At 50.1% G+C, this 27,155-nt stretch overlaps 1 protein-coding gene across 5 annotated transcripts; it reads right to left on the reverse strand.

The window, feature by feature from the left end:
- Window positions 1-840: 840 nt before the first annotated feature.
- Window positions 841-26,717, reverse strand: LOC136577111 (sulfotransferase 1C1-like). Of its 5 annotated transcripts, none has more exons than XM_066576846.1 (8): window positions 26,552-26,717; window positions 6,631-6,811; window positions 6,218-6,346; window positions 4,330-4,427; window positions 2,386-2,512; window positions 2,003-2,097; window positions 1,737-1,917; window positions 841-1,579 (listed from the first exon to the last, which is right to left on the reverse strand). In XM_066576846.1, exons 1-8 carry the CDS (start codon window positions 26,564-26,566, stop codon window positions 1,467-1,469), a joined length of 939 nt encoding a protein of 312 aa, XP_066432943.1. In that variant the 5' UTR covers window positions 26,567-26,717; the 3' UTR covers window positions 841-1,466. The 5 variants fall into 5 exon arrangements, with proteins under 5 accessions (XP_066432943.1, XP_066432939.1, XP_066432944.1 ...); XM_066576842.1 differs by lacking the exon at window positions 26,552-26,717 and adding an exon at window positions 15,166-15,543; XM_066576847.1 differs by lacking the exon at window positions 26,552-26,717 and adding an exon at window positions 14,858-15,006.
- Window positions 26,718-27,155: the final 438 nt, after the last annotated feature.

Here is a 27,155-nt window from a genome sequence, read left to right on the forward strand (position 1 = left end):
TTTGGAGATTAGTGATGTCACTCCAAAATAAAATCAGTAAAAGTTAATCTGTTGATCCCCCCCAGTGTGATGAACACCAGAGTGATCTTCGGGAGGGGGGGACGGACAGCAGAGTGCAGGTAGAAATTAATATATGTAGTTGTATTCCGTGCCTTGTTTCCACTATCACTGCTTGTCAGTGTCAGTCTGCACTGTGGTTCTGTCATTCTATCCCCAACCTAAGAGGCCCAGACTGAACGGAGGTACAGGCAGGTTTAGTGTCTGCAGTCCTTATCACAGGATGTGGTCAGAGTACAGGCTGTTCTGAATTTTGTTTTACTTGGCCTGTCTCCAGTGATTAGGCGCTGCCAGGTCTGAGGAATGTCCCAGATTCAATTAGGTAAGACTTTGCCTGAAATCAACACTTAAAGGGGCATGACACTCCTTTTCCATATTGCAGCTCCTCCCCCTTATTGAGACTCCTTGCTTTATTGAAGCTCCTCCTACTCTTCACTGAGACCCCTCCCCACCAGTCTATGTGCTGCAGGTTCCACGTCCTTTTTCTCCCTTGTGATTTATAATCATCATTCCATGTGCCGAGATTCTGCTCAGCAGCTGGTCTGAACGAGCAGCGCTGCAGTGTAAAGCATGAGGGGAGAAAACACGGAAAAAGTGTATTTTGAAATTATAGAACCTCCAGGAGACGCCGCTTATACGAGGCAGCATTGTATCGTCATGCAGGTACATTGTGGAGAACGAAGGTCAGAGTGTGCTAATAGGGGGCGCCCTCGCCCCATTTGCCCCCTTGCCACAGAGCACTCGCCCCCTTGCCCCATAATTGTGTTGAGCAGAATGAGGAGATAAGCAGCAGATAAAAACTTTTATTTTAAAAACCTTCATTTGTTGCGTTAAGAAAAATCTCAGCAGCTTTATAATTCTACAAAGTCTGCAAGATCTCTGCTTGCTGTCAGTGAATGGGCACATTCTTGTTTACAGCCAAAGGCTAAACAGGCTGAAGACATTTCACAGTTGAGAGTTTGATACTTTGTATCCAGTCTGAGCAAAACATCACAACATAAATCTTCCTCCTGTCCTGACGATTTGTTACAGTGTATCAGTGCAGGCAACATGTATCCATCCAGGGGCCGGCTGAGTGCACTAGAAAGAGTCAAGAGAGTTTACACTTTGCTAGACTACTACCTCCAATCAGGAGGGAGGAATGACAGGCGCCGCTTATCTCCAGGGGGTAAGACGTTCCCAGGCCGCCTGCAGGGATTACGATGGATTCCCCTTAAATATCTGAGACACTGGAAGAGAACCAATTGAGGAGACAGAAATAAAGAGGGGGTGGAGCTACCCCATATATGGTGGCCCCACGCTGGATCGGACGCTGTACCCCATAGGGCCCCGTAGAGGTGAGAACTAGAGTGTAACCTATAGATGGCGCTGATGTTTCGTAGCTGATGCAGTGAATTTGTTGTGTGGTCTTAGATTGTGCAGCGGAACTTTAGGGTGGAGCCCCCCATCCTCTTCTGATACTCCTCATCGAACATCTTATTCTGAGACTCAGTGAAGTGATTCATCCAATCAGCAACTTCCCCTAGAATAGGAAAGAAATGAATGAATTTACAGTTTGCCATAAAGTGAGATGGCCTTGAGCTGCATTGTGTGTCTTTAGTGCTGACATCTAGTGGCCACAATGTAAACTGCAGTGCTTTATTCTTGATATTGATACCCATACACTGTTACATGCGCACCTTTCCTCATGAAGGGGGACAGGGATTGGTCCAGCACATTGGAGGGCATGGTGGAGTAGTTAGCCATCGGATTCTCCTTCATGGCGGCGAAGGATGTGTGCCGGTAGATCTTCTCCACAGCATCTTCAGACAAGTCCTTCCCTAAGAATCTCATTACCTTCCTGATCTCCCGTTTGGGATCCTGGATAAAAAAAAGTGACATTCAATAAGAAACTTAATGCAAATCAGCCTGAGCTACTTCTCTCTGGAGTCAGCCAGTCCCTCACCTCCTTCATATCTTCGTAGAACACATAGAGCATGTCATGTTTGTCTCTGGCGTCCCACCACCCAAGGACGTGGTCGAACCAGCTGCCCCATCCAACTGTGAGAAGACAGACGTTAGCTGCGCTGCTTTCTGTTGCCCCCTGCTGGTTTACTTTGTATGTACAACATATTCCGATGCGATGCATTGTGGGAGATGTAGTGTTTACACCAGACATGTAGACTAGTTTGATGTAGCGTGATATCCCCCATAATGCATTGTGTCACTATCCAGCACTGTCGTCAGAGTACTGACAGATATCAAAGACAACCAGCAGAATTGTGAATGCAGCTGTGAAGTAACATAAGGCTGCACAGGACTAAATGGAGAAGTAACGCCATCACCCACCGTCGCCTTTCAGAAATTTCAGCACGTATTCATCCCACGTCCCGGGGTCCGGCTGCGTCTTGTTCATCCGGTCAAAGAAGTAATAAGACACTATGTTGTCCTTGGCGTTCCGAGCGACGTAAATCACCTGCAACACGAGAGGAGACATGGCGGGCGAAGCAACACGGAGACGGGGATTACAGTACAATATATGGTGAAGAACAGTGACTTCATGTGCCTGTATCTATTATGGGGGCGCTGTAGCCAGCACTATTATGGGGGCACTGTGGGCAGCACTATTATGGGGGGCACTGTGGGCAGCACTATTATGGGGGGCACTGTGACCAGCACTATTATAGGGGGCATTGTGGCCAGCACTATTATGGGGGCACTGTGGCCAGCACTATTATGGGGGCGCTGTGGCCAGCACTATTATGGGGGCACTGTGGCCAGCACTATTATGGGGGCGCTGTGGCCAGCACTATTATGGGGGCACTGTGGCCAGCACTATTATGGGGGGCACTGTGACCAGCACTATTATGGGGGCACTGTGACCAGCACTATTATGGGGGCGCTGTGGCCAGCACTATTATGGGGGCACTGTGGGCAGCACTATTATGGGGGGCACTGTGACCAGCACTATTATGGGGGCACTGTGGCCAGCACTATTATGGGGGCGCTGTGGCCAGCACTATTATGGGGGCGCTGTGGGCAGCACTATTATGGGGGGCGCTGTGGCCAGCACTATTATGGGGGGCACTGTGGCCAGCACTATTATGGGGGCACTGTGGCCAGCACTATTATGGGGGCGCTGTGGCCAGCACTATTATGGGGGCGCTGTGGCCAGCACTATTATGGGGGCACTCTGGTCATCGCTGTTATGGGGGCACTGTGGCTGTTGCCGTTATGGGAGCGCTGTGGCCATCGCTGTTATGGGGGCACTGTGGCCAGCACTATTATGGGGGCACTCTGGTCATCGCTGTTATGGGGGCACTGTGGCTGTTGCCGTTATGGGAGCGCTGTGGCCATCGCTGTTATGGGGGCACTGTGGCCAGCACTATTATGGGGGCACTCTGGTCATCGCTGTTATGGGGGCACTGTGGCCAGCACTATTATGGGGGCGCTGTGGCCAGCACTATTATGGGGGCGCTGTGGGCAGCACTATTATGGGGGGCGCTGTGGCCAGCACTATTATGGGGGGCACTGTGGCCAGCACTATTATGGGGGCACTGTGGCCAGCACTATTATGGGGGCGCTGTGGCCAGCACTATTATGGGGGCGCTGTGGCCAGCACTATTATGGGGGCGCTGTGGCCAGCACTATTATGGGGGCACTCTGGTCATCGCTGTTATGGGGGCACTGTGGCTGTTGCCGTTATGGGAGCGCTGTGGCCATCGCTGTTATGGGGGCACTGTGGCCAGCACTATTATGGGGGCACTCTGGTCATCGCTGTTATGGGGGCACTGTGGCTGTTGCCGTTATGGGAGCGCTGTGGCCATCGCTGTTATGGGGGCACTGTGGCCAGCACTATTATGGGGGCACTCTGGTCATCGCTGTTATGGGGGCACTGTGGCCAGCACTATTATGGGGGCACTCTGGTCATCGCTGTTATGGGGGCACTGTGGCTGTTGCCGTTATGGGAGTGCTGTGTCCATCGCTGTTATGGGAGTGCTGTGTCCATCGCTGTTATGGGGCCACTGTGCCCATCGCTGTTATGGGGGCACTTTGGTCATCGCCGTTATGGGGGCACTGTGGTCGTCGCCGTTATGAGGGCACTGTGGTCGTCGCCGTTATGAGGGCACTGTGGTCGTCGCCGTTATGAGGGCACTGTGGTCGTCGCCGTTATGAGGGCACTGTGGTCGTCGCCATTATGAGGGCACTGTGGCCGTCGCCATTATGAGGGCACTGTGGCCGTCACCGATAGGGATCGGGTCTGTTTTATAAGATAATGAGACATGCCCCCACCTTACACTTCTGCTCCCAGAAAGACTTGGGCACCAGCTTGTAGGGTAGATGGGTCTTCACCAGCCTGGGGGACGGGGTCACCTCCAACTGGTCAATTCCTGTATTAGAAAGAACATGAAATCAGTCCCATCGGTCGTTCTATAAATGAGCAGCGCAGGTCCTTACACTCTAGTCACACCCAGAGCTGCACTCACATTAACCATATTGTGGGGCCACACAGGACAGGTGGACTAGGGTCAAGCGCCAGCTGTCCAGAGCAGGAGCAGGTGCCGCTGACCGTTCTCTTTCTCTCCCCGCGCTAGCTCCTTTCAGTGTGATCACATGACAGGACTGCCGTTGCAGCGCAGCTTCACTCCATCTCCAGCTCTGGACTCTCAGTGATCTTGAGAACAGGAGCCGGGGAAGGAGCTACACTGTGGCCTAGAGCAGGAGACAGCTCGCTACATGTGTGTACTGGGGAACAAAGGAGGATTTTCCATGGGACTGTATGCTGGATGGGGAAGAAGAGAGGATAAGAGATGTTTTTTTTTTACATGGGACTGTATGTTGGAGGGGTATGTTGAGGGGCTGAAGGTACGAGAGCTGTTGAGTTTTTTTTTACATGGGACTGCAAAAGGAAATGATGGGAGGGTGAGTGTGCCATTTAAATGGGACTGTATGTTGGGGTTGAAGGGAGAGGTGTGATCTTTCCTTGCATAGGACTGTATGATAGAGGAGATGAAGTAAGGGAATTGGTGCTTTTTACATGGGATTGGATGAAGGAGGAGATGAAGGGAGGGAGGGGGTGTTTTTTACATGGGACTGGATGATGGAGGAATTAGCGGACTGGGGCACACTATAACCAAAGGGGCCAAAAATAAGAAGGGTTACAGGGGATCAGCATAGCTAAGAGGGGCCACAGAGTAGAGATGAGCGAGTATACTCGCTAAGGCTAACTACTCGAGTGAGTAGTGCCTTAGCCGAGTATCCTCCCGCTCGTCTGTAAAGATTCGGCTGCCGCTGTGGGTGACAGGTGAGTGTTGCGACGGTCAGCAGGGGGGAGGGAGATCTCCCCTCCGTTCCTCCCCGCTCCCCCACCCCCCTCGCCGGCCCCCGAATCTTTAGAGAGGAGCGGGAGGATACTCGGCTAAGGCACCATTCGCTCATCTCTACCACAGAGGGACACTTTTTTTACTCTGGGGGTTACTGAGAAGGGCATTGGCGGAGCAGCAGGATGGGAAGAGTCTGCAGAGATGAGTTGTAGCGGGTGATGGCGGTTTGGGCTCAGATAGAGACGTAAAACAAAAACGCACGTTAAGAGAACGTCATCAATGAGAGAAGACGTCACCTGTGACCACTGGAGGTAACAGCACTGTAATCACTATCACTGGGTAGAACTGGTACTCTGGCTCATAAGCGGTCAAAATGCCCTATGTACCCAAAAGTGGTATTAGTGAAAACATAAACATCAACTCCTCCTGTAGGAAATGACCCCTCGCAGCTCCGCCGATGGGAAAGTGGGGGTTCTGCTCTCACAATATGGCGAGCGCGGGGTTCTATAGAGTAGTAAGCAGCAGCCGACACATATATGGCGTCGCCATAATCGGACCGTAATTTATACAGAATTATGCGCCCTGTTCTAACCCTCATTACTTGGGTTTGCCGGACCTTCACCTGTCAGCCGAGTACCCCTGCTGTAGAGCATGGTCTGCTGTGGTGCATTGTGGGTGATTGTATGAAAAACTACATTCCCCACGATGCATTGCAGCAGAATGTCATGATTGCAAGCAGCATTTAGCAGAACTATGAATGCAGCTCTGGATGTGTCTGCGGTATAAAACATAACATAAGTAAAGCAATAGGACAAGTCTACTGCTGATACCCAGTGACCACTAGGGGAGCCACTTACCGGATGGCACAGGAGGGGGGGAGCAGATCTCCAGGAAGGGGGAGCGCACATGTGTGGGGGCCCGACTGGTCTTTTCCACTTCTCCCTCGTTCATTATAGAGTCGATAATCTCCTGCATCCACGTGGTCCCTAGAAGAACCGCAGTGAGGCGCAGAACATTCCGGAAAAGTACAAAGGTGGATGGAGAAGATCTTGAAGTAATCAGAGACGTATGGTGTACCCCATCATCAATATAGACCTGCCCCCCAAATGATGGGGGCGCTCCCGTCTAGACAATCCTCCATAGACTCCAGACTGATACACTGTAACAAACTATCAGCACAGGAGATGATGCCGCTGATGTGTTCAGCTCACAGAGGATTGTCTAGACTGATACATTGTCACGATGGGTCAGCTCTTGGGTTGGCGGTTACCTGCTTTGGGGTAGGTGGCGATCAGCAGGTCGTCCGGTCGGGCCTCGAATTTCTCTATTCTTTCCCAGGAAGTTGCAATTGGCTGCATGAGCGGAACGCCATGAACCGGGATCAACGGGTACCGGTAGAATACGCCCTCCGGAACGTCATGGAGCTCCTGGGTGTAATCCAGGGGGCTGGCCTGCAAGGGGGACAGGGTCTTTACAGCTCCTATAGGTGATCACCCAGCTTTCCCAGGCTACAGAATGGCTCATCTGCCTAGTTGTACAGTGATACATCTCATATGTGGAAAGCTGGAGGACATTGGCATTGCAAGAGCTGTAACAACAGCCATATTGATTGTCGCCCGGCTTTCCCAGACCCATGAATGGCACATCTGACTAGTTATGCAGGGATCTGGAACTGCGTCAGCACCCGGCAAACCTGGGCAGACGCTGGGACCCACTGACCCTGTGGGGGGCACTCAGGGGTGGGGTCAATCTGGTTCTTTGTAATCAATTGTTTCTGTATCTTTAAGGCATTGTGGGAAGCACTCCCTGTTCTGCCACCCGGCGCCACCTCTCTGTCGCACAGGTGGTGCAATGATGTCATTATGCCGCCTGCATCATTCTGCGTGATCCTTGCTGCAAGAGGTCAAGGATGTTGTGGGAGCATTAAGGGGGTGAGTTTATTTTATTGCTTGGACACAGTAGGGCCTTAATAATTGCTATGGGAACACAGTGGGACCTATAAATTACTAAAGGCACAGAGCGGGGCCTATAAATTACTGAAAAGGGACAGTAGTGCCCTTTTAATTGCTCAGGGGACACAGTGGGACCTATAAATGTCTAAGGAGGCAGAACTGGGTCTATAATTTACTAAGAGGACAGAATGGGGCCTATAAATTATTAAGGAAGCATGGGGGGGTCTAGAAAATAACTAAGGGGGATTAAGATGACAGAGCGAGGACTACAAATTGCTAAGAGGCAGAGCTCAGCCTATAAAGTACTAAGTGGCCACAGAGAGACCAGTAAATTACTAAAGGAGTAGAGTGGGGCCTATAAATGACTCGGGGCACAGTGGGACCTATAAATTACTAAGAGCGCTGAATGGGGCATTTAAATTACTGAGGGGGTAGAGCAGGACCTATAAATTACTAGGAGGGCAGAAAGGAGCCTATAAATTAGGGTGCGGTCACACGAGCGTAGGCATATTTACGTTCGCACGAGCGCAGCGTATAATCGCCGGAAAGAACGTTTTTCGGCGATCATGACCAGAGCTAGAAAGCGTATTATCGTTTGTTCCTACTTTGCAAACTATCTTTTCGGCCATCGAATATACGTTGGCGCGTATTTCGGTCGCATATGTTCTGTTTTTTTTTCGGGTTGCCGTTTTTACGCGCCGTAAAATCGCCCGTGCGAACGAATACATTGGAAACCAACGCCTCAGATGGTCACGTTTATACGATTGGGCGCAAAAACGCGCCGTTTATGCGCTCGTGTGAACGCACCCTTACTAAAAAAGTAAAATGGGGCCTATAAATTGCTAAGGCCACTTTCACACGGTTAAGAAAGTCGCACAAATTAACCCCATTCTGACCCTAGGGTCATACGCATGAGCGTTTTTTCCCCCCCCACATCATATCACAGTGCAATGCGATAAGGTGAAACTAATCATGGCGCCTCCTATCTTTGGGCGTGCCCTTGCGGCAGCTTCTCACTGCGTGCTAGGCGCATGTGAGTGCGAAGCGAGGTCCCCCATAGAAAACAATGGGAGACACTCAGCGATTCTCCGCCGGGGCTGACATCTGCGGGGAGGATCACTACTTCCACAAAGTGATGCGAGGTGGTTTAATAAAACCGCCTCACATCCGCATGGATGTAGCATGCTGGCGAGCGAGATAGCAGGCCGTGATTCAAGCCCGATATCGCACTTGCCCGTGTGAAGGTAGCCTAAGAGAGCAGAAAGGGGCCTATAAATTACTAAGAGGGCACAGAGGGACCTATAAATTACTAAGAGGGCACAGAGGGACCTATAAATTACTAAGAGGGCACAGAGGGACCTATAAATTACTAAGAGGGCACAGAGGGACCTATAAATTACTAAGAGGGCACAGAGGGACCTATAAATTAGTAAGAGAGAACATGCAGCCTATCGATTACTAAGGGGGCCACTGGGACTCTGTCACCTAAGGGCCCATGTAAACTTGGAGCCTGCCCTTGCAGTAATACATCCATCTTATATGTGGAAAGCTGGGTGTCATCATCATTATCACAGGCGCTGTATAATGGCAGTCACATTGATTGTCACCCAGCTTTCCCAGACTCCTGAGCAGCACTTCCACCTAGCACTCCTGTATCACTACTTAGTTTCTCAGATGTCCTGGAGAGCTGTATGACATCAGAGTTGTAAGAGCTACAAAAGTATCCATATTAGTTGTTCCCCAGCTTTCCCACACTCCTGAATGGTTTATCTGCCTAGTTATGCGGCGATACATCCCATACAGCTGGGTGCCGTCAGCGTTGCTGGAGATGTGGCAGCAGCCAAACTGATTTCCTATAATGAAGTTGGAACGAAACCTCTGCAGCGCCACCTGTTGGAAGGCAGCATTCCTGCAGATCAACCTTAAACTTTTTGTACAAGCCTTGTAACAATGAGGTATGGTTCCATCTTCCTTATTTGCATATTTCCCAGAGGTCTCCTCCCTCACCTTCTAGGTGTCTCCCTAAGGAGAAACAATACCCTTCCTGACCCAGCTTTCCCAGAAACAGCTGTGATACAACTGAGCAGAAATCCTCATCTCTACATCGCCACTTGGTGGCCAGAAACGATATAGCCTGCACTTCATCCTGCCAGCCCCAGGGTGAAGAGAAGCAGGTGAGTAGTGGTCAAGGATGTATTTAAAGAGGTCATGTAGATAAGAGTAACTTCATTATAGTACAACATCCATGCTTTACACTGCAGGCTGCATCCACAGAAGAGTAAATCTGCAGGAAAATGTCGCATGCTGCAATTTTTTTTTATGTATGACTGACTTGCGCAGGAAAAATCCACGCATGCGAACAAACCCATTGAAATAAATGGGTTCTATTGTCTGCGTCTTGCACACAAATGCGCCCACGTGATGCCGGCCTAAGGGCCCTATTAGACGAGCTGAATGACATCACTGCCAGCTCGGGCAGCCAGGCACATACATTGTTGGCTCGGTCATACGGGAAATCGGTCGTTACCAATCGCTGTATAAGTGACTGCGGGGACCGGGCGGGCCGACGATGATTGTCATACCTGCAGAAAATGAACGGCGAATGAAGAGCGAGCTGTGAGCGGGCACTTTGGCTCGTTTGAATGATTTTTATTTGTGCAGCAGGGATTTGCGTTTGACCTTTTCTGTAGCTTTAGAGAGTTGGGCTCGTTCTCACCGCCGTGTTGCATATTTCGGTCTGTGAATACGCAGCGTATCCATTTTTCTAGGTAAACCTGCAGCAGTGCGCCGGCCTCCTGTATACACACGGGGATTTCACTGGGTTATTTCGGTGTGTAATATCCGCCAGGCCGGGGCGTGCTGCGTCTTCACTGGACCGAAAGTCGTGTGGGAAGTCTGTGAACTCTGTGGGTTCTGCTCCCTGTGGATTTATGTTCACATGAAAGGGCCCTGAAGCCTGGTTTATGTTGGGCCAGTACCCGGCCCTAGTGAGGTGGGCCAGTACCCGGCCCTAGTGACGTGGGCCAGTACCCGGCCCTAGTGAGGTGGGCCAGTAGTAATAGGAAAATAACCATCCTTCTCCCTACCGCTATCCCTGTCACCACTGAGCCGTCCCGTCTCTTTACAAAGGGAGCGTGCCACGCCAGCTCATGGTAGAGCGGGAGAGGAGTGGGTGAGTACCTGCTGCTTGCTCTGCTGGTGGGCGTCATCTCGCTCGTGCGCGCCTGCTCTGCGGGGGGTTGGCGCGTTCTAGCGCGCGCCTGCTCTGCGGGGGGTTGGCGCGTTCTAGCGCGCGCCTGCTCTGCGGGGGGATGGCGCCGCCTAGCGCGCGCCTGCTCTGCGAGGGGATGGCGCCGTCTAGCGCGCGCCTGCTCTGCGGGGGGATGGCGCCGTCTAGCGCGCGCCTGCTCTGCGGGGGGATGGCGCCGTCTAGCGCGCGCCTGCTCTGCGGGGGGATGGCGCCGTCTAGCGCGCGCCTGCTCTGCGGGGGGATGGCGCCGTCTAGCGCGCGCCTGCTCTGCGGGGGGATGGCGCCGTCTAGCGCGCGCCTGCTCTGCGGGGGGATGGCGCCGTCTAGCGCGCGCCTGCTCTGCGGGGGGATGGCGCCGTCTAGCGCGCGCCTGCTCTGCGGGGGGATGGCGCCGTCTAGCGCGCGCCTGCTCTGCGGGGGGATGGCGCCGTCTAGCGCGCGCCTGCTCTGCGGGGGGATGGCGCCGTCTAGCGCGCGCGCCTGCTCTGCGGGGGGATGGCGCCGTCTAGCGCGCGCGCCTGCTCTGCGGGGGGATGGCGCCGTCTAGCGCGCGCGCGCGCGCCTGCTCTGCGGGGGGGTGGCGCCGTCTAGCGCGCGCGCGCGCCTGCTCTGCGGGGGGGGTGGCGCCGTCTAGCGCGCGCGCGCGCCTGCTCTGCGGGGGGATGGCGCCGTCTAGCGCGCGCAGCGCGCGCCTGCTCTGCGGGGGGATGGCGCCGTCTAGCGCGCGCTGCGCGCGCGCCTGCTCTGCGGGGGGATGGCGCCGTCTAGCGCGCGCGCCTGCCTGCTCTGCGGGGGGATGGCGCCGTCTAGCGCGCGCGCGCGCCTGCCTGCTCTGCGGGGGGATGGCGCCGTCTAGCGCGCGCGCGCCTGCTCTGCGGGGGGATGGCGCCGTCTAGCGCGCGCGCGCCTGCTCTGCGGGGGGATGGCGCCGTCTAGCGCGCGCGCCTGCTCTGCGGGGGGGATGGCGGCGTCTAGCGCGCGCGCCTGCTCTGCGGGGGGGATGGCGGCGTCTAGCGCGCGCGCCTGCTCTGCGGGGGGGATGGCGGCGTCTAGCGCGCGCGCCTGCTCTGCGGGGGGATGGCGGCGTCTAGCGCGCGCGCCTGCTCTGCGGGGGGATGGCGGCGTCTAGCGCGCGCGCCTGCTCTGCGGGGGGGATGGCGGCGTCTAGCGCGCGCCTGCTCTGCGGGGGGATGGCGCCGCCTAGAGCCTGCGCTGTTGCTAGATGTACAAAACCCACAATGAAACTGACTGCATTGTTTTCAGTTGGTCCACCTATAGGTGCGATATAGAAAAAATGTAGCAAGTTCTATTTTTCTGCGAGTCCACGGAAATCCTCTCCCTTGTTTCCAATGAGTGAGAAAGAGAAACCCCGCGGCGATCTTCATGCGAGGGCAGGGCAGGTTGTACTTTTTCCTATCGAAAATAAATGCGAGGGAAAATATCCTGTTCAGCGATGCGGTTTTCTCGTAAATCACAATGCATTCGCAGTGAACATCGCAGTTTTACTAGTGCGCTATCGGTCTGAGTTTCCCTGTCCAGTATTGCGCTCGCCTGTGTAAGTGGCCCTAATGAGAGCGCTGCGCCCTACGGCTGACTTTGCCGGCTCCCCCCAGCTGAAGATGGACGTATAAATGTCTGTAGAAGTCCATCAGCTGCCATGAGGAGCCAACAGGCAATGAAGGCAGCCGAAGGGGCACAACACTACCTCATTACAGAGATCAGCGGGGGTCTCAGCAGCCGGACCCCACAGATGTGTCGCTCTGACATGTCAAAAGTTTAACAAAAGTGCAGTTCCCCTTTAAAGAGTTTGTCCAGGGTCTGTGGGTTGGGTCTGGTATTGCAGTTGACCTCCCATTTCCTTCAGTGACGCTGAGCTGCAATACCACAGACAACCCACGGACAAGAGTGGCGCTGTGTTTGCATGAAAACATCTATGTATTACTAACAATGGACAACCGCTTTAAGCAAATTTGATTTCATTTTCAGTGATACACGTTTTAACCCTTTAAATGCAAGAAATAAAGCAGTTTAGTGGTCAGATATGATACTCCGTAACATAACCTCCATGCTTTACACTGCAGGCAGAGAACTGATGTACATCTCATCTATCCCTATTGATGCCTACATTTCTCAGCATTACAAGCAGAGGCTAATTATAGGACAGCCAAATACTTTCTATTACTCCCTATTATCAGCCATTTTATGCTAGGAATAGACTTTGGGATAGGTGAATGAAGGCTATTGCTTCCTGTTATCAGCCGGTCTGTAGTAGTCTTCCATGTGATGAGTCCCTGTCTGTCACATACCGCACACCTCGCGTTTGTCTATGGGCCAGGACCATGTATGTCCAGCACGGCTGCCTGGTCACTAATCTGGGTATGCAGCCTCTCCGCTCAGGCGTGTGACCGCAGATTAATACATGTCTGGATTTAGTTGGCTGATCCGGTAACTCTATCTAAACAGCGCCGTCCAGTGTGGAGACATGACGGCCAGCACCAGAGCGCGGGCCACCTACAGGTGGATGATGACCGCACCCCATATTGTTCATACAGACCATAAAAAACATACAAATCTCTGTGTGTCAGTCTATACTGCAGTTCTGGCATTCTATTCGTGAACCAGAATGCACTGCATGAGCACAGCTGTAAATGCGCCTACTTCACAGCATGCTACAAGGTAATCCAGCTCCTTCCAGCATTGAAGGCATGCATCTTCCAAGTCCGTCACTGTATCTCCATTGTCTTACACAGCGGTACTGCTTCCTGTCTCCATAATGGTCCCAGGGCATCAGCCGCACTCCCTGTACTGCAGCGCTCCTCTGTCCTACTAAGGGTCCTACTGCTTTACTTCTCCGATGCGTTCTGGTTCATGAATAGAATGCCAGAAATGCAGTGTAGACTGACACACATGCAAAACAGGGGGAGGAAGCAGGAAAAATGTACTTTACAATGCAGATGTTTCTGGCATTCTGTTGAAGTCACGCCCATACACAAAATATATGAAGAGTTCACGAACAGGGCAGGATCACTTCAAATGCTGCATAGAAAACCAGCAATACAAGACAGCAGTCCCGTTACCTATCGCCTAGTGCCACAGTCCTTGCCCTGGAGATGCCCCTTGTGCCCGCCCTGGAATCACCCTGTGTAATCACTCACATTTGGCTTCTCCATCCTGAGCTCTGCAGCCACCTCTCTCCACCCTCTGCCCCGGATCAGCGTCCTAATGAAATATAAGGTACATAACCCCCTACGTCAGAGAGGGTGTGCGCCCGCCGGAGAGGCAAGGCCGGGGCAGAGCCTGACACCAGCTGGCAGCACGACAGATGTAGCAGAGCTGAAGTGGTCATCGAACTGTTATACTTCTGCGCACAGCGATAACTCTGAGGACAGATAATATGGTAGATGTTCCCTGCAGTCCTATGTAACACAGTGATAACTCTGAGTACAGATAATGTAGTAGATGTCACCTGTAGCCCTATGTAACACCACAGATAACGGTGATAACTGTGTACAGATAATGTAGTAGATGTCACCTGCAGTCCCATGTAACACCGCAGATAACACAGTGATGGCTCTCGGAGTACAGATAATGTAGTAGATGTCACCTGTAGCCCTATGTAACACCACTGATAACGGTGATAACTCTGTGTACAGATAATGTAGTAGATGTGACCTGCAGTCCCATGTAACACTACAGATAACACAGTGATAACTCTGAGGGCAGATAATATGGTAGATGTTCCCTGCAGTCCTATGTAACACAGCACATAACACGGTGATAACTCTGAGGACAGATAATGTAGTAGGTGTCACCTGCAGTCCCATGTAACACTACAGAAAACGCAGTGATCACTCTGAGCACAGGTAATGTAGATGTGACCCGCAGTCCTATGTAATACCACAGATGCCATAGTAAGTATTCACTGCAGTCCTATGTAGCACCACAGATAATGCAGTAGATGTGTTACATGGGACTGCATATGACATCTACTGCATTATCTGTGGTGTTACATGGGACTGCATATGACCACAGATAATGTAATAGATGTGACCTGCAGTCCCATGAAACTCCACTGATAACGCAGTGATAGCTCTCTGAGTACAGATAGTGCAGCAGATGTGACCTGCTGTCGCTGTAGGGTCAGTCAACACAGAAATCTGGGTACGATGCGGATACCAGATTTACCAATATATAACCTATATAATAGAACACATTCATTTGGAGGTAAGTTGCCATAGAAGCTTGAGTTAATAGATAAGTAACATGCGATTACTCAGAAGTATTGGGCAACCTACCTGATTGTAACTAAGAGTATGCAAACTCTACCATGAGTGGGGGATGGTAATAATCTGTTATACATCACAAAGATCAGCAACACACTCCAACTGTAGAAGACGTGGTAGGACCACCCAATGCTTCACCCAGCAATGGCGGTCAGCCACACAGTCCGAAAGTAACACAAATGTTGTCCAATAACTTGTCCTCTACTGGCGGATGAAGGCGTTCCTCTGGTGCCGGCTCGAGCTCACTTATTTGTAACTAGCAGGCCTCCATTGAAGTCACTACTCGTGTGCACACGTCAGGCATTTTCCTGAGGACCTACCTCACTTGCATATCTCCAGCATGTCCGGTCCTGTAATGCAGGTGACGCGTCTTTGGACATCTGTTGGCGATACCCAGCTGCAGGCCTAAGTGAATCCTTTGGAGCAGTCTCTCTAGCTGTAGTCCCTGCAGCTGTTCTCAGCGACGTCGGTTCTGGCACATTATAGAGCACAGGTTCTCCAGGACAGGTCCTCCACGGCTCCCCGAGCCGACTCCTCACTCCTTTTACAGCTCTCTCCCCCCGGCAATGCAGTCTCTCTCAAGGCTCAGTACCACTGGAATTGCCTCCTAGCTTGCAGCTCTCTAAGATCTCAAGTCATCCAGATCTCCCACCTGACCTCTCCAGCCAATGGGAAATCACATACCACACTCCATAGAGAAATACACAAACTGCAGTACTGTATGACTGCCAGCAGAGGTCATCCTTATACCATCCAGATTACATAACTGTACGAACTATAACAGAGCTCATTACAGCACAAACCCGAACCTGGACTCCCTCCTTACATGCCCCTCCTATTTAAACTTGCCAGTCCTCCTAATAAAGGAGCCACCAACAGCAAATACATCAACTTGGCACCTGAATTTTGGGACCCCAAGCAGATCGTAGGAGGGTTGACTGAGGTTGGAGCATCGTCTCTTGGAAACTACAGGGCTTCAGCATGTTTTGACATAAGATTCAAGGGTGTGCGCCAGGAGACTCTGTACTTTATACACCGGTCCCTAAGATAAGACGCACTTCAGTACTCTATAGGGCTCTACTTCCCATTGGAGCTTCATTTTCCTTTAGATGGTTTCTCTTGTATCAGTACCCGGTCTCCGGGCTAAAGTGGAATCGCTTGCACCAGAGTCTTCTCTCAAGGTCTTTATCCTGCAAGCCATCATATTGTTTGCTGCCAACGCTCGCGCACCCAAGGCGTAACCGTTCCTTTGGCTATATCTTCAGGTTGCTCAAGATTCAGCTCAACAATTTCTCTTCCAGCTCACCAAAAAGTCAGCATGTAATGGGTGTAACCAGTGGTACTGTGAACACTATAGTTGTAAGCCCACACGAAGCCATCTCATCTACTTATCGCCCTTCAAGATGTAGAGCATTTCTAGCAAAGTCCCGTTAAAGTATTCATACACTCTGTTCCTCTGTGGATGGTACTGGGTAGTCCGGAACTTTTCAATACCATGTAGCTTATGCAACTCTTCCATGACTTTCTCCTGAAAATAGGTCCCTTGGTTTGAGTGGGTGCGGTCTGGGGGTACTGGTGTATCTTGGCTCCACCGGAAGAATGGGTGGAGACATGGTTTGGGAGTCTGGAGTTTGAGGGTACGGCCAGGTGATGGCCAGAGCTGGGGATTGGCTGGCGCACACACACCTCCGCACATGCACCGCTTATTTCCCTTAGCCATGTCAGACATCTCGTAGCCGGACTCCCCACTCTGAGCGTCCATGTCCCTCACGAACACAGCAGCAGCAGGCGGGCCCGCTATAACTGTGATCACTGGGGTCCCTGCTGCTGTGTGACGGAGACACTGACAGGAGAGGAGGCAGTATTCAGGAGCTGGCGAGAGACCGAGACACATACACAGGGAAGCGGAGCCCCCTGCAATGCCCACATCCCCCTGTGACATGGGCCTGGCAGCTCACACATGTGCCCTCTCTCCCAGCCGGCAGGGAGAAGCTGCAGTGAGCATCGCTACAGTAGGAAGGAGAGTGTCGTCGGCAGGGTGTGCACCATGGACGGACACACCGCCGTTCGGCAGAGGCGGCGTGAAAGATCATAGCGGGAACCAACGCCAATACTGCAGCAGAGGTGTTAGCACGTCACCAGAATGGGGAGGACAGTGACAGCGTGGGCGCAGAAGAGTTGGAAGCTCAGGGGGGCGTTAACAGGGTGGTATCAAGGTGTGACCTGTCACTGCGCAGGTGTTCACCCATATTTCTGGTGGAGACAAGATGCACCAGTACCCGTTCTGGGCATCTGTACATTCGGATGGAGTCTTGACAGATCGCAGGGGCAGCGGATTCAGCAGTCTGCTCTTGGGTGGGAGTCACCATTGTGAATTTCGAGAAGTGGTCTGTCATGACCAAACAGTACTGATGTCCACTCACTGACCGCCCGATGAGTAGGTAGTCGATCATAAGGACTGCGAGAGGCTCTTTCACCTGGATTGCTTGCACATTTCTGACAAGTCTGACAAGCTACTTAGCATTTTTTTTCTAATCTCGGGCAACAAATGAACCATTGCAGCCACTGAACGCCTCATTAGACACCAAGTGCGCGCCTGTTCATCTGCTTCTCGAGTGGTGTACTTCTCTAACTTTCCGGAGATTACCTCTCCCCCCCCCCCCCCCCCCCCTCCGTGCCTCAAAGTCCATGGGAAGCTGAACTCTCCAGTACCAGACATTGTCTTGTAGTTGTAGTCATTACCATTGTTGTAGCACGGAGAGGATCTCTTGACAAAGATGGGTTTTTCTTGTTGGGCGGCCCAGGTCTTCACCTGAGACAGTCCTGGGTCCTCACTCAGGACCTTACCACTCAGGTGGTTGGCCTTCTCATGACTGGACCGCTACTGTAGAAGGGAACTTCTCAAATTCTGGTGTCTCGTCATTCTCCAACCAGCCATCCACTTCTTCCACAGGGACTTCAAGCGTAACTTGAGACCATACATCCACATTCGTGTTCTCTGTCTTTGACCAGTATTGGATAGTACAATTATACTTCTCCACCTAACGCTGTTCCAGTGCTCCCCGTTCATCTGAGTCTAGATGTACTAGCGGGTTGTTGTCAGTCCGGACTTGTATCAGGTACTCTACGAATTTTTCAGTCCTTGCCCAGACTAAGGTGAGCAGCTCTAATCTGAAGGAGCTCCTATTATTGTGTTCTGAGTCGTATAGGGATCGTCTGTCTTAGGCAATCCTCTCATTTCCTTCCTGTATTTGTGTTAGCACTGCTCCCAGGCCGTGCAGACTGCCGTCGGCATACAGTAACAGCTGGTCAAAATCAGCGTGGGACAGGATGGGAGCAGCGGTCAAAACTTCTTTCAACGTTTGAAATGCTTTATTCTTGAGTCTCGTACCATAAGATGGATCGTTTTTGTTTTTTTGAAACCACCAGCTGGTTCTTCTTAGCTCATTCCGAGGAACTGCAAGTTTTGCAAAGCTTTTAATAAATCATCTGTAATATCCTTCTGGGCCGAGGCATGTTCCATAGATGGGATGAACGCTGTTTTGGGTCTGTCCTTTTCTGCAACGGGCACCTGTCCATATCCGCTGGTGAGATGAAGAAATATTTAGCCTTTCCCAAGGTGGAGAGGGCCTCTTCAATACTTAGTAGAGGTTAAGAATCCCGGATGGTACAGGCATTCCGCTTGCAGTAATTTACGAGGAATCGGATACTCCCGTCTTTCTCCTTCACAAACCCTACTAGAGCCGCCCAGGGACTTTGACTACTCTGAACGACTTCCGGACTCGGCACCTGGGTTAAGAGATTCTTCACCTTTTGGTACAATTTCAGTGGTATCTGACGGTGTATCTCTCGAATGGGAGCTGCAGCCCCAGTTGGTATCTCCTGCTGAATGGCGTCCGTGCACCAAGGTTTTCGGCATGTCGGGCGAACTCTGCTTGGAAATGTCACAATAAATCTTCAATTGCTCTTACTTGTTCTGGGGTGAATGATGTCAGGCCGGCTTCCATCTGTTCTAGGATAACTCGCCCGCTCCACTGAGGTGTCAGGACTTGTCTGTCTTCTGTGGACACAACCAAAGTCGATGCTTTACTCTGGACTGGTATCAAGAACAGATCCTTCTTTTTTGAGTAGTTCTTCTTGATGCACATACACTTGGGAGAGTTCTGCTTCTGAGGCTGGGGTGATCTTTTCAAACTGCATATTGACACGCCGTGCATAAACTTTCCCTACTCGAACCACCGCTAACATCCAGGCAACCAGGGCATCCTTACCCGATTCCACGAGCCCTACTGGTACCACCATAACTTTAACCTCTTCTAATCTTTGTTTCCGAATGGGCCAAGTCAGGAAAGACTCATGCCAAGAAGGCGGAATTTAGAACGTCTCTCCTCTAGGGATTGTGACAGTCCCCACCGCCCGATGTCCAGGTATGCTCTTCTGTAAACCACCTGCTCAGGATTAGTTGCTGGAAGACTTTCTGTGTCAGCAGATGGGGAGTGGTCTACTTCAATAACTGGGTTTCTTCTTAGTAAACCTTATCCGGTCTAGTTCATATAGAGTATTTATGCCCAGTATCATGGGGACATCTTCTCAGAAGGCTTCGCAGATGATGATTATGCCTTACTTGCCAATGTCATGTCCACAAATTCATACTCTCATCCAAGCGACTCCTGTCACAAAAATGGGCAGATGATTAGCGGCAGTCAGTTTAATCACGACTTCTTTTTTGGGCTTAACGAAGGCCTGGAAATGTTGATTGAAGAAAGATTTTGGCATCGTTGTTACTTGCGAACTGCTATTTACAAGGCAACTTGACTGTCTTTCCTTTGAATTCAGCCCGCAGCATTGGGCACCCAGCAGCTAGCTGTTCTTAGCATTGGTTAGTGGGTTCTCCCCACACCTCCCCTGCTGTACGTCCCACTACTGCAGGGGGCTTCAGTTTAATGGCTCTTCTGGACCTCGAGGCACCTCACTCTGACATTCTCTAGCGACGTGCCCCCCTTCTCCACATCGACAACATTACAGCTCTTGCCAATCATGGCATTGTCTCCCACTTTGAGGTAGGGGCGCAGACCGACTTTTCATAACCGGCTGACCGGTGTTGATATTGGGGGTCTTCGTATCTTGGCCCCTCAGACAGGGGCTGACGCAGTCTAGCTTTAACTTGTATGAATTCTTCTTTTACAGAGCTCAGAGCACTCTCTATAATTCACTAACCATTTTCTACCATCTTTCTGCTCCTCCGGTGGCTTCACGGCCCTCCATGGTTTGTGACCATACAGCATATGGTCCATAGTTTTCATCCTGGCTCCGAACAACAGCTTCAGTGAGCAATTGGTGGAACATCAGCGAAGGATCAACCAGGAGCCACTTATGTAGAATCTGGCAAAGAGGCACAATGTGCCACCCGAGGATAAACTGATCTCTCATGTTTTCGTCCATTTGGCCCATGGTGTTCATTCCAGATGCATCTTGTTTTTGTATGCTGGCTAGGATTCCCTGAAGCGTGTTGGAGTACTGCAGGATATTCTATCTTTAACCTGGTGAAGACTTGAGCCCTCAAATGTCCAGCGCTTGCTGTTTCCCCATAAATGACTTCAAGTAATTTGGTAATGGCGGCCACAGTCTGACGCTCAGATCCGGGTTACAGAAGGACAGTTTTTTTTATGCATCTCCTACCAATGCATTCAGGGCTGATTCTGTCTGCAGCTCCGGAGCTCCATTGTACAGGCAGACAACGCTTCTGAGCCTAGCTATCTTGTGCACGTCAAATTTGGTGAGGTGGCGTAGAATGGCACTAACCGGTAGGACTTTTATGGGGGCTCCGCTGCTGCCATGTTAGCACATGCATTATGTGCCTCCGTGTCCAACATCATATTCTGCTGACTGCGCCAAACTTATGTTGCAGTAGGTGCAGGTGATGCAGAAACTGGGGTGCGATGCGGACACCAGGCTTACAAATATATATATATATATATATATATATATATATATATATATATATATATATATATATATATATATATATATATACACACACACACACAAAGTTGTGTCTTCTGTATGTACACAAGTCTAATGCAGCAAAGCGCTGCTGCAGTAAATCTACGCACTTTCATGTACTGCTAATATGCCCAACCAACAGACAAGAACTTTAAAGTTAACGTAGAAGTGGCCTACAAAAGGAGAATGGTCCTATGGGAGGAGGGAAAAGGCAGGAAGGAGGGGAAGAGAAGAAAAACAAACACTACACACTATCTTATAATTCTTTTGAGGGAGAGATCAGTTGGATTGTCAAGGCTAGCGGATGAATAAGGTTCCAAATTCTGTGGAGTTTTGGAATTCCATCCAGAAATGCCCCATGTGTTGGAACATCTTGTCTGTGCTTCATTAATAGATGCAGGGAGATCCTCCATCTCCATTATCTCCTGGATTGTGTTAAACCACAACAAAAATGTGTGGGGGGGGAAGGGGGGGGGGGGTTGACGCCACACTCTTGGAATACAGCTTCCTGCTTTGTTAAACAAATATGTGTGTGTATATAATATAATAATATATCTATCTATATATCGCTATCCATCATATATATATAATATACACACACACACACACACACATACAGTCTTTGGATATCTAATGGGGCTACTCCGATTCACAGAGCTGCAGGATGATGTGGATCCTTTGTAGCAGTCTCTAGTTGTGGTCCCTGCAGCTTTCTTCCTGATGACATTGGTTCTTCTCCAACACAGTCTCATTTCTTGTCCAGCTGTCCCTCTCTAACAGGCACAGATTCTCCAGGACACGTCTCACCGGCTCCCTAAGCCAACTCCTCACTCCTTTGGCAGCTCTCTATCTCAAGTCCTTCTGATCTCCCACTTGACCTCTGCAGCCAATGGAATGTCCATACAAAACTTGATAGAGAAATACACAAACTGCAGTACTGCATGACTGCCAGTAGAGGCCGCTATTATACCATCCAGAGTACAGAACCATAACCAGGCTCATTACAGCATAAACTTGAACCTGGGCTCCCTCCTTACACTGCAGTCCTATGTTACCCCACAGATAACACAATCATAACTGTATGAGCACAGATAATGTAGTAGATGTCACCTGCAGTCCTATGTAACACCACAAATAACAAACTCAGCTCTACTACATCCAAATAGATGACTTTTTGCTCCACGTGGAGATTCTGGGAATGGTGACAAGTACAACATCCACTTTCCAAGAACATGTTTTTACTCTGGCTCTTCCTGTTGTTTGAGGCCCCAGAAAGTAAATCTAGTATCTTGGGATCATACAAGGTTTCTACTGGACAGCAGACGTAACCTGTAGTGCCCGGGCTAACATATTGTGCCAGTGACCTGCATAGTTGGGAAATTGTTTTAATTCTTTGCTATTTTTTCAGGATCTCTGCTTGATGTCAGTGTGTTTGTATCCTGAACTATTATTTCTCACAGCTGAGCGTTTGTTACTTTGTATCTAGTTCAGACAATCCTCTGACTCCAAGCTCATTTCTCTTACCTACACTGATACATTGTATCGGTGTAGGTAGAGCTATAGATGGAGTCCAGAACAGGAGAGAGATTTGTGCTGCTGTGTTTAGCTCATTGTCTGCACTGATACATAGTAACACCCCTCCCCCAGCTGTGAGATGTATTAGGGCAGGACCAGTTCTTATCCTCTGAAAGTAAAGTGTTTCAATTCACTGACAGCAAGCAGAGATTATGAATATGATAGGAAACGGAACTGCAAAATATAGTTGAAAGTTGGAGAACTTTTCCTGCTGCAGCTGGTTGGACTTTTCCCTCACCGAGTCTGAAGCGCTGGGCGGACTGCGCAGTAGATCAGCGCTGGTTTACAGGGGTGGAAGGTCGTTGCGTGCCACTGTGTTACTGCTGATAGCGTGTCAAGTAGATGATAGCGGGAACAACTTTCACCCACATCAATAACCTGGGTGACCTTGAATACTGCAGAGGTAGAATGTGCCTCGCGCCTCCCAATACATCTATAGTGGAAGCCATAATGTCAAAAGTGCAAACTGTGGTTCCCAAGTGGGTGGAGTCACCATTGCACAATGTTAACCCTTCCAGGATTCTTCTCTGCCTCCTTGTTCTCCAGCTCTTCCTTGATGATATCTGTATCTGCTGTATACTGCCCAACCTCATCATTTCCTGACAGCATTATGTAAATATAAACCATGCGGTCCTAAAGGGAGTATGGAGTGGGCGCTGGAGCCGAGCCCACTCCGTGTATGGTGAGGGTCACCAGTAATGCCCACTATTGGAATTCGTTCCCATCACGGTTGCTAACTACTTAGATGCTGTGATCAATGCTGACTGATGCATATTAGTGGTAGAAGGTAAGGGAGGGCTCCCTCTGTCACCTCATTGGCTCCTCTGTCACATGATCATGGAGTGCTGACTGGGTAGCATATTGTAAACTGTTCATAGCCTATCGTAATGATAGGTCATCAATTGTAGATCAGTGGTGGTCTGCAGCCTCAAACACCCATTAGGCCTCTAGCACACTAACGTATTTGGGTATGTGTGCTGTCTGTATTATTTCATGGATAGCACACGGACCCATTATCGCCTATGGGGCTATGCACCCTGCCATATTTTTCATGTGGCCCCATCACATGTCCTATTCTTGTCCATATCAATGTACAAGTAATACATGTATCAGACAGGTGTCTGAGTTGCACACAAACCAACTGTGTGTCTGGGCTAAAACAGCTATTCGTCAAGCCAATGGGATCATGCACTGAACTGTGTTCTGCAGGAAGCAGACAGCGCTGTTCCCACTGTAGTGGCTAGGTTTGGTATTACAGTCAAAGTTCCTATAGAAGTGAATAGCCTGCAATTTCAACCCTGGCCACCAAAGTAAGAACAGAGCTGTCTGCTTCCTGTAGAAATCAGCCTACTGCACAAGCGCACTGACTGGCAAACATTTGGTCAATGGGGGTCCCAGGTGGCGGATGTACTGTAGATAGGCTATCATAAGGATAGGCCATTGGTACTTTACACTTGGACAACCCGTGGTAACAATAAAATATTATTATATACTGGGGTATTGCAGTATATGGTACAAGTGATCACATGTTCCCATAACAAAAGTAAACCATAAAAAGCATAATTATTACCGCCGCGTCCATAAAAGTCCCAGCTATTAAAATATTGTGTTACTTATCCTGCACGAAGAACACAGAGAAAAAAAGAAGTCATCTTGTCTCTTAAAAATAATTGAATAAGCAATTAAAAAGTCATGTCTACCCCCAAAACGCTACCAATGGAAACTCCAGTCCACCCCACAAAGATACAAGCTCTTACAGCCCCATTAGTGTAACAATAAAAAAAAAAGTTGCAGGAGTCAAAAAGAGCGAGAGAGGCTGCAGAAGCATTTTTCTTTTTTGACTTTTAATGTATTATTATTTTTTTTTAAGTATTACATTTGGCAGCGCCGTAATCATACTGACCCGCAGGATACAGTTAACATGTCCTTTTCCCAATCGTCTCCACAACTGCACCACCTGAGATCGCCTCCTCCTGATAGGACAGGAACACACAGAGAGGTTTAAAAGTCCCCCCCCCCCCCCTCCATCCCTCCTACCTTCCTCAGTGGAACACCGCCTCAGCCAGTCAGAGCCGGCGCTCGATAACCAATCACAGATATTCAATGATATAATGAATGGCTGTGATTTGTTCATCGAGCGACGGCTCTGATTGGTGGAGGTGGTGGTTCTGAACCAATCACAGCGATCTCTTGCTGGAGGCGGGGTATTCAAGCCCCATTACTAGGAAGAGAATGCTCAGTCAGCGCTGAGAGCTACAGGGAAGACTGCCGGAGTGCTGCAGCCCAGCGTGAGGGACTCGGACGCCGCCTGCTAGGTGAGTATTAAGACACCCCCCCCCCTGTAAATAAGACACTGCGCCTCTTTTGGGTCAAAAATTAATATAAGAACGTGTCTAATAGCGTGTTTTCCCCTGAAAATGAGACATCTGATCAGGAAAGAAGTTCGCTCAGCCCTGACATTACAAAATATGTGGATAAGGTCTTTGGGGATCTGGGGGTGAGACGTAGACACACTTTCCCAGTCCATAACAATGTACAGAAGCTGATTAAGAAAGAGTGGAGCAGTCCTGATACGGGATCCTTCCCTACTAAAGGGGTTAAAAGGCGCTACCTGTTTTCAGAAGAAGTATGCGCAGATTGGGAGAAAATACCCAAGGTGGATGTTCCTGTAGCCAAACAAAAGACCTATCCCATGGATCGAAAAACCGAAGGCCTCTTAAAAAAGACCTGGGAAGCAGCAGCTAGTCTGCTCAAGCCAGGCGTAGCGGCCACCTGTGTGGCTAGAACTCTGAACGTATGGTTGGGTCAGTGAGAACTTCATATGTGTAATAAGACCCCGAGGGAACAGATTCTAGACTTCCAAGCTTGAAAATGGCTACAAATATTTTGGCAGATACATTGGTGGAGGTGATCAACCTGTCAGCATGTACTGCAGCAGTATCCAGTTCCACCAGAAGGGTGCTGTGGCTGAAATCCTGGTCAGGGGATTTGGCTTCCAAAAGCAAGCTTTGCTCTCTCCCCTTTTATGGGTGACTTTTTTTATTTGGCCCAGACTTGGATAAGATCCTAGAAAAAGCAGCGAATAAGAAGGGATTTCTGGAGGAGAAACGGCAAAAGAGAAAATACTTTTTTCAGGCCCTAGCACAGTATGCAGAGCCCTCCAAGGGCAGGGGCAAGATGGGCCGGTGGAGCTACCTTAAGGTGGGCAAAGGGAGCGGATTCCTCTTGATCCCCTACCAAGGGGACTTCTCCAAGCTGAAACCATGACGCCATCCCGATGCAAGAGAGATCGCAGACCAATGGGCCACAGTCTGCAAGGGCACCTGGATTCCCGAAATCTTAGGCCAGAGATATCGAATTGAACTCTTATCTCGACTCAAGCAAAATTTCCAGACCACAGGGGGCTCAGGTCATCAGCTGCATCTGCTCCAACAGGGGGTTCGGGATCCGCTGCGGTTGAAAGCAGTGACTCCGGTCCCTCAAGTGGAAAAATCTGCAGGCCACTACTCCAGGGTTTTTCTGAATAAAATAAAAAACATTAGGGAAATCCTGTATGATCATAAACATGAAACCTAGATGGAGTCCGTGGGCTCAGCATGGAAGCTAATAAGGGAAGGAGACTTCATGGCTTCCATAGACTTAAAAGGTGTATATTTTCATGTGCCAATTCATACAGACTTCACATGAGGGGGGAGAACGAGGCATTTACAATTTACCTGTGTAGCTTGTCATGGCAGCACTTACCACGCTTCATCCCAGAGGGACGCATGTAGCCTTGGCCAGGGCAGCGCTGGGCCTCTTATGGAAACCCCTCAGAGAGGGATGCCCAATAAACTGGAGAACAGATATAGGGGTTGTCACAGGTGACACCACTGATCCTTTACCCACCAGAAAGACGTTCGGTGGTAAATAAATGAAGGAGCCGCAGACAGTATTAAAGTACCTCAGGTCATTGGGAACGGTCAGGGCCTGGCAAAACTTTACTTCTCTTTAAACATTAGGTAAAGGCACAAATTATGCAGCACAACAAGAATCTTTAGTGCCTCTACACGGTGATCCAGGCACAGGACGGCCACGTAGGAAAACGGCACAAAAGTACCTATGCACGGGGGCTGTGCCTTCACTCACCACAAACATGCTCATGCCGTCTCTCTTTTTTGGGGGACGCTCACTCTTCCACAGTCACTGGTATACGGGCATTCAGTAACCTCTCCTCCTTTTCCATTCTTCACCACACAGGGTTGAAGGTACTCCCATGTGGCCGGCACTCTCTCTCTCAGGAACTCAGAAGAAGAGCAAGAATGGAACTGCAGTCACACCCAAAAACACTCATACTTCTAGACAACATGGATCACGTGACAGGACATAACGAATACATTGCAAGCATCTCCCAGTCTATTGCAAACACTTAACTCCTCACTTGCTGCAGTTGCGCAATACACTTAACAGAATGACAAGACACTTTTGCACTACATGTATGATATTTGTGGAGGGGGCCAGGAATAGAAGTACTAGGCCACTACACCTGCTGCTCCTTCGGTATATCGTCACCCCCCCCCCCCCCCCCCTTCCACCTCGTATTTTCATCAAGATCATGGAAGAACTAGGGGCATACGTAAGGCAGAAATAAATCCTGATTGTACCTTATTTAGACAATATCCTGGTTGTAGCAGAAACCAAGGAGCTCCTAGAAGAACATCTGAAAACGGCTATTCACCTTCTTCAATATTTG

This window comes from Eleutherodactylus coqui, chromosome 8 (assembly GCF_035609145.1).
Source record: "Eleutherodactylus coqui strain aEleCoq1 chromosome 8, aEleCoq1.hap1, whole genome shotgun sequence".
In the NCBI taxonomy this organism is placed as follows: domain Eukaryota; kingdom Metazoa; phylum Chordata; class Amphibia; order Anura; family Eleutherodactylidae; genus Eleutherodactylus; species Eleutherodactylus coqui.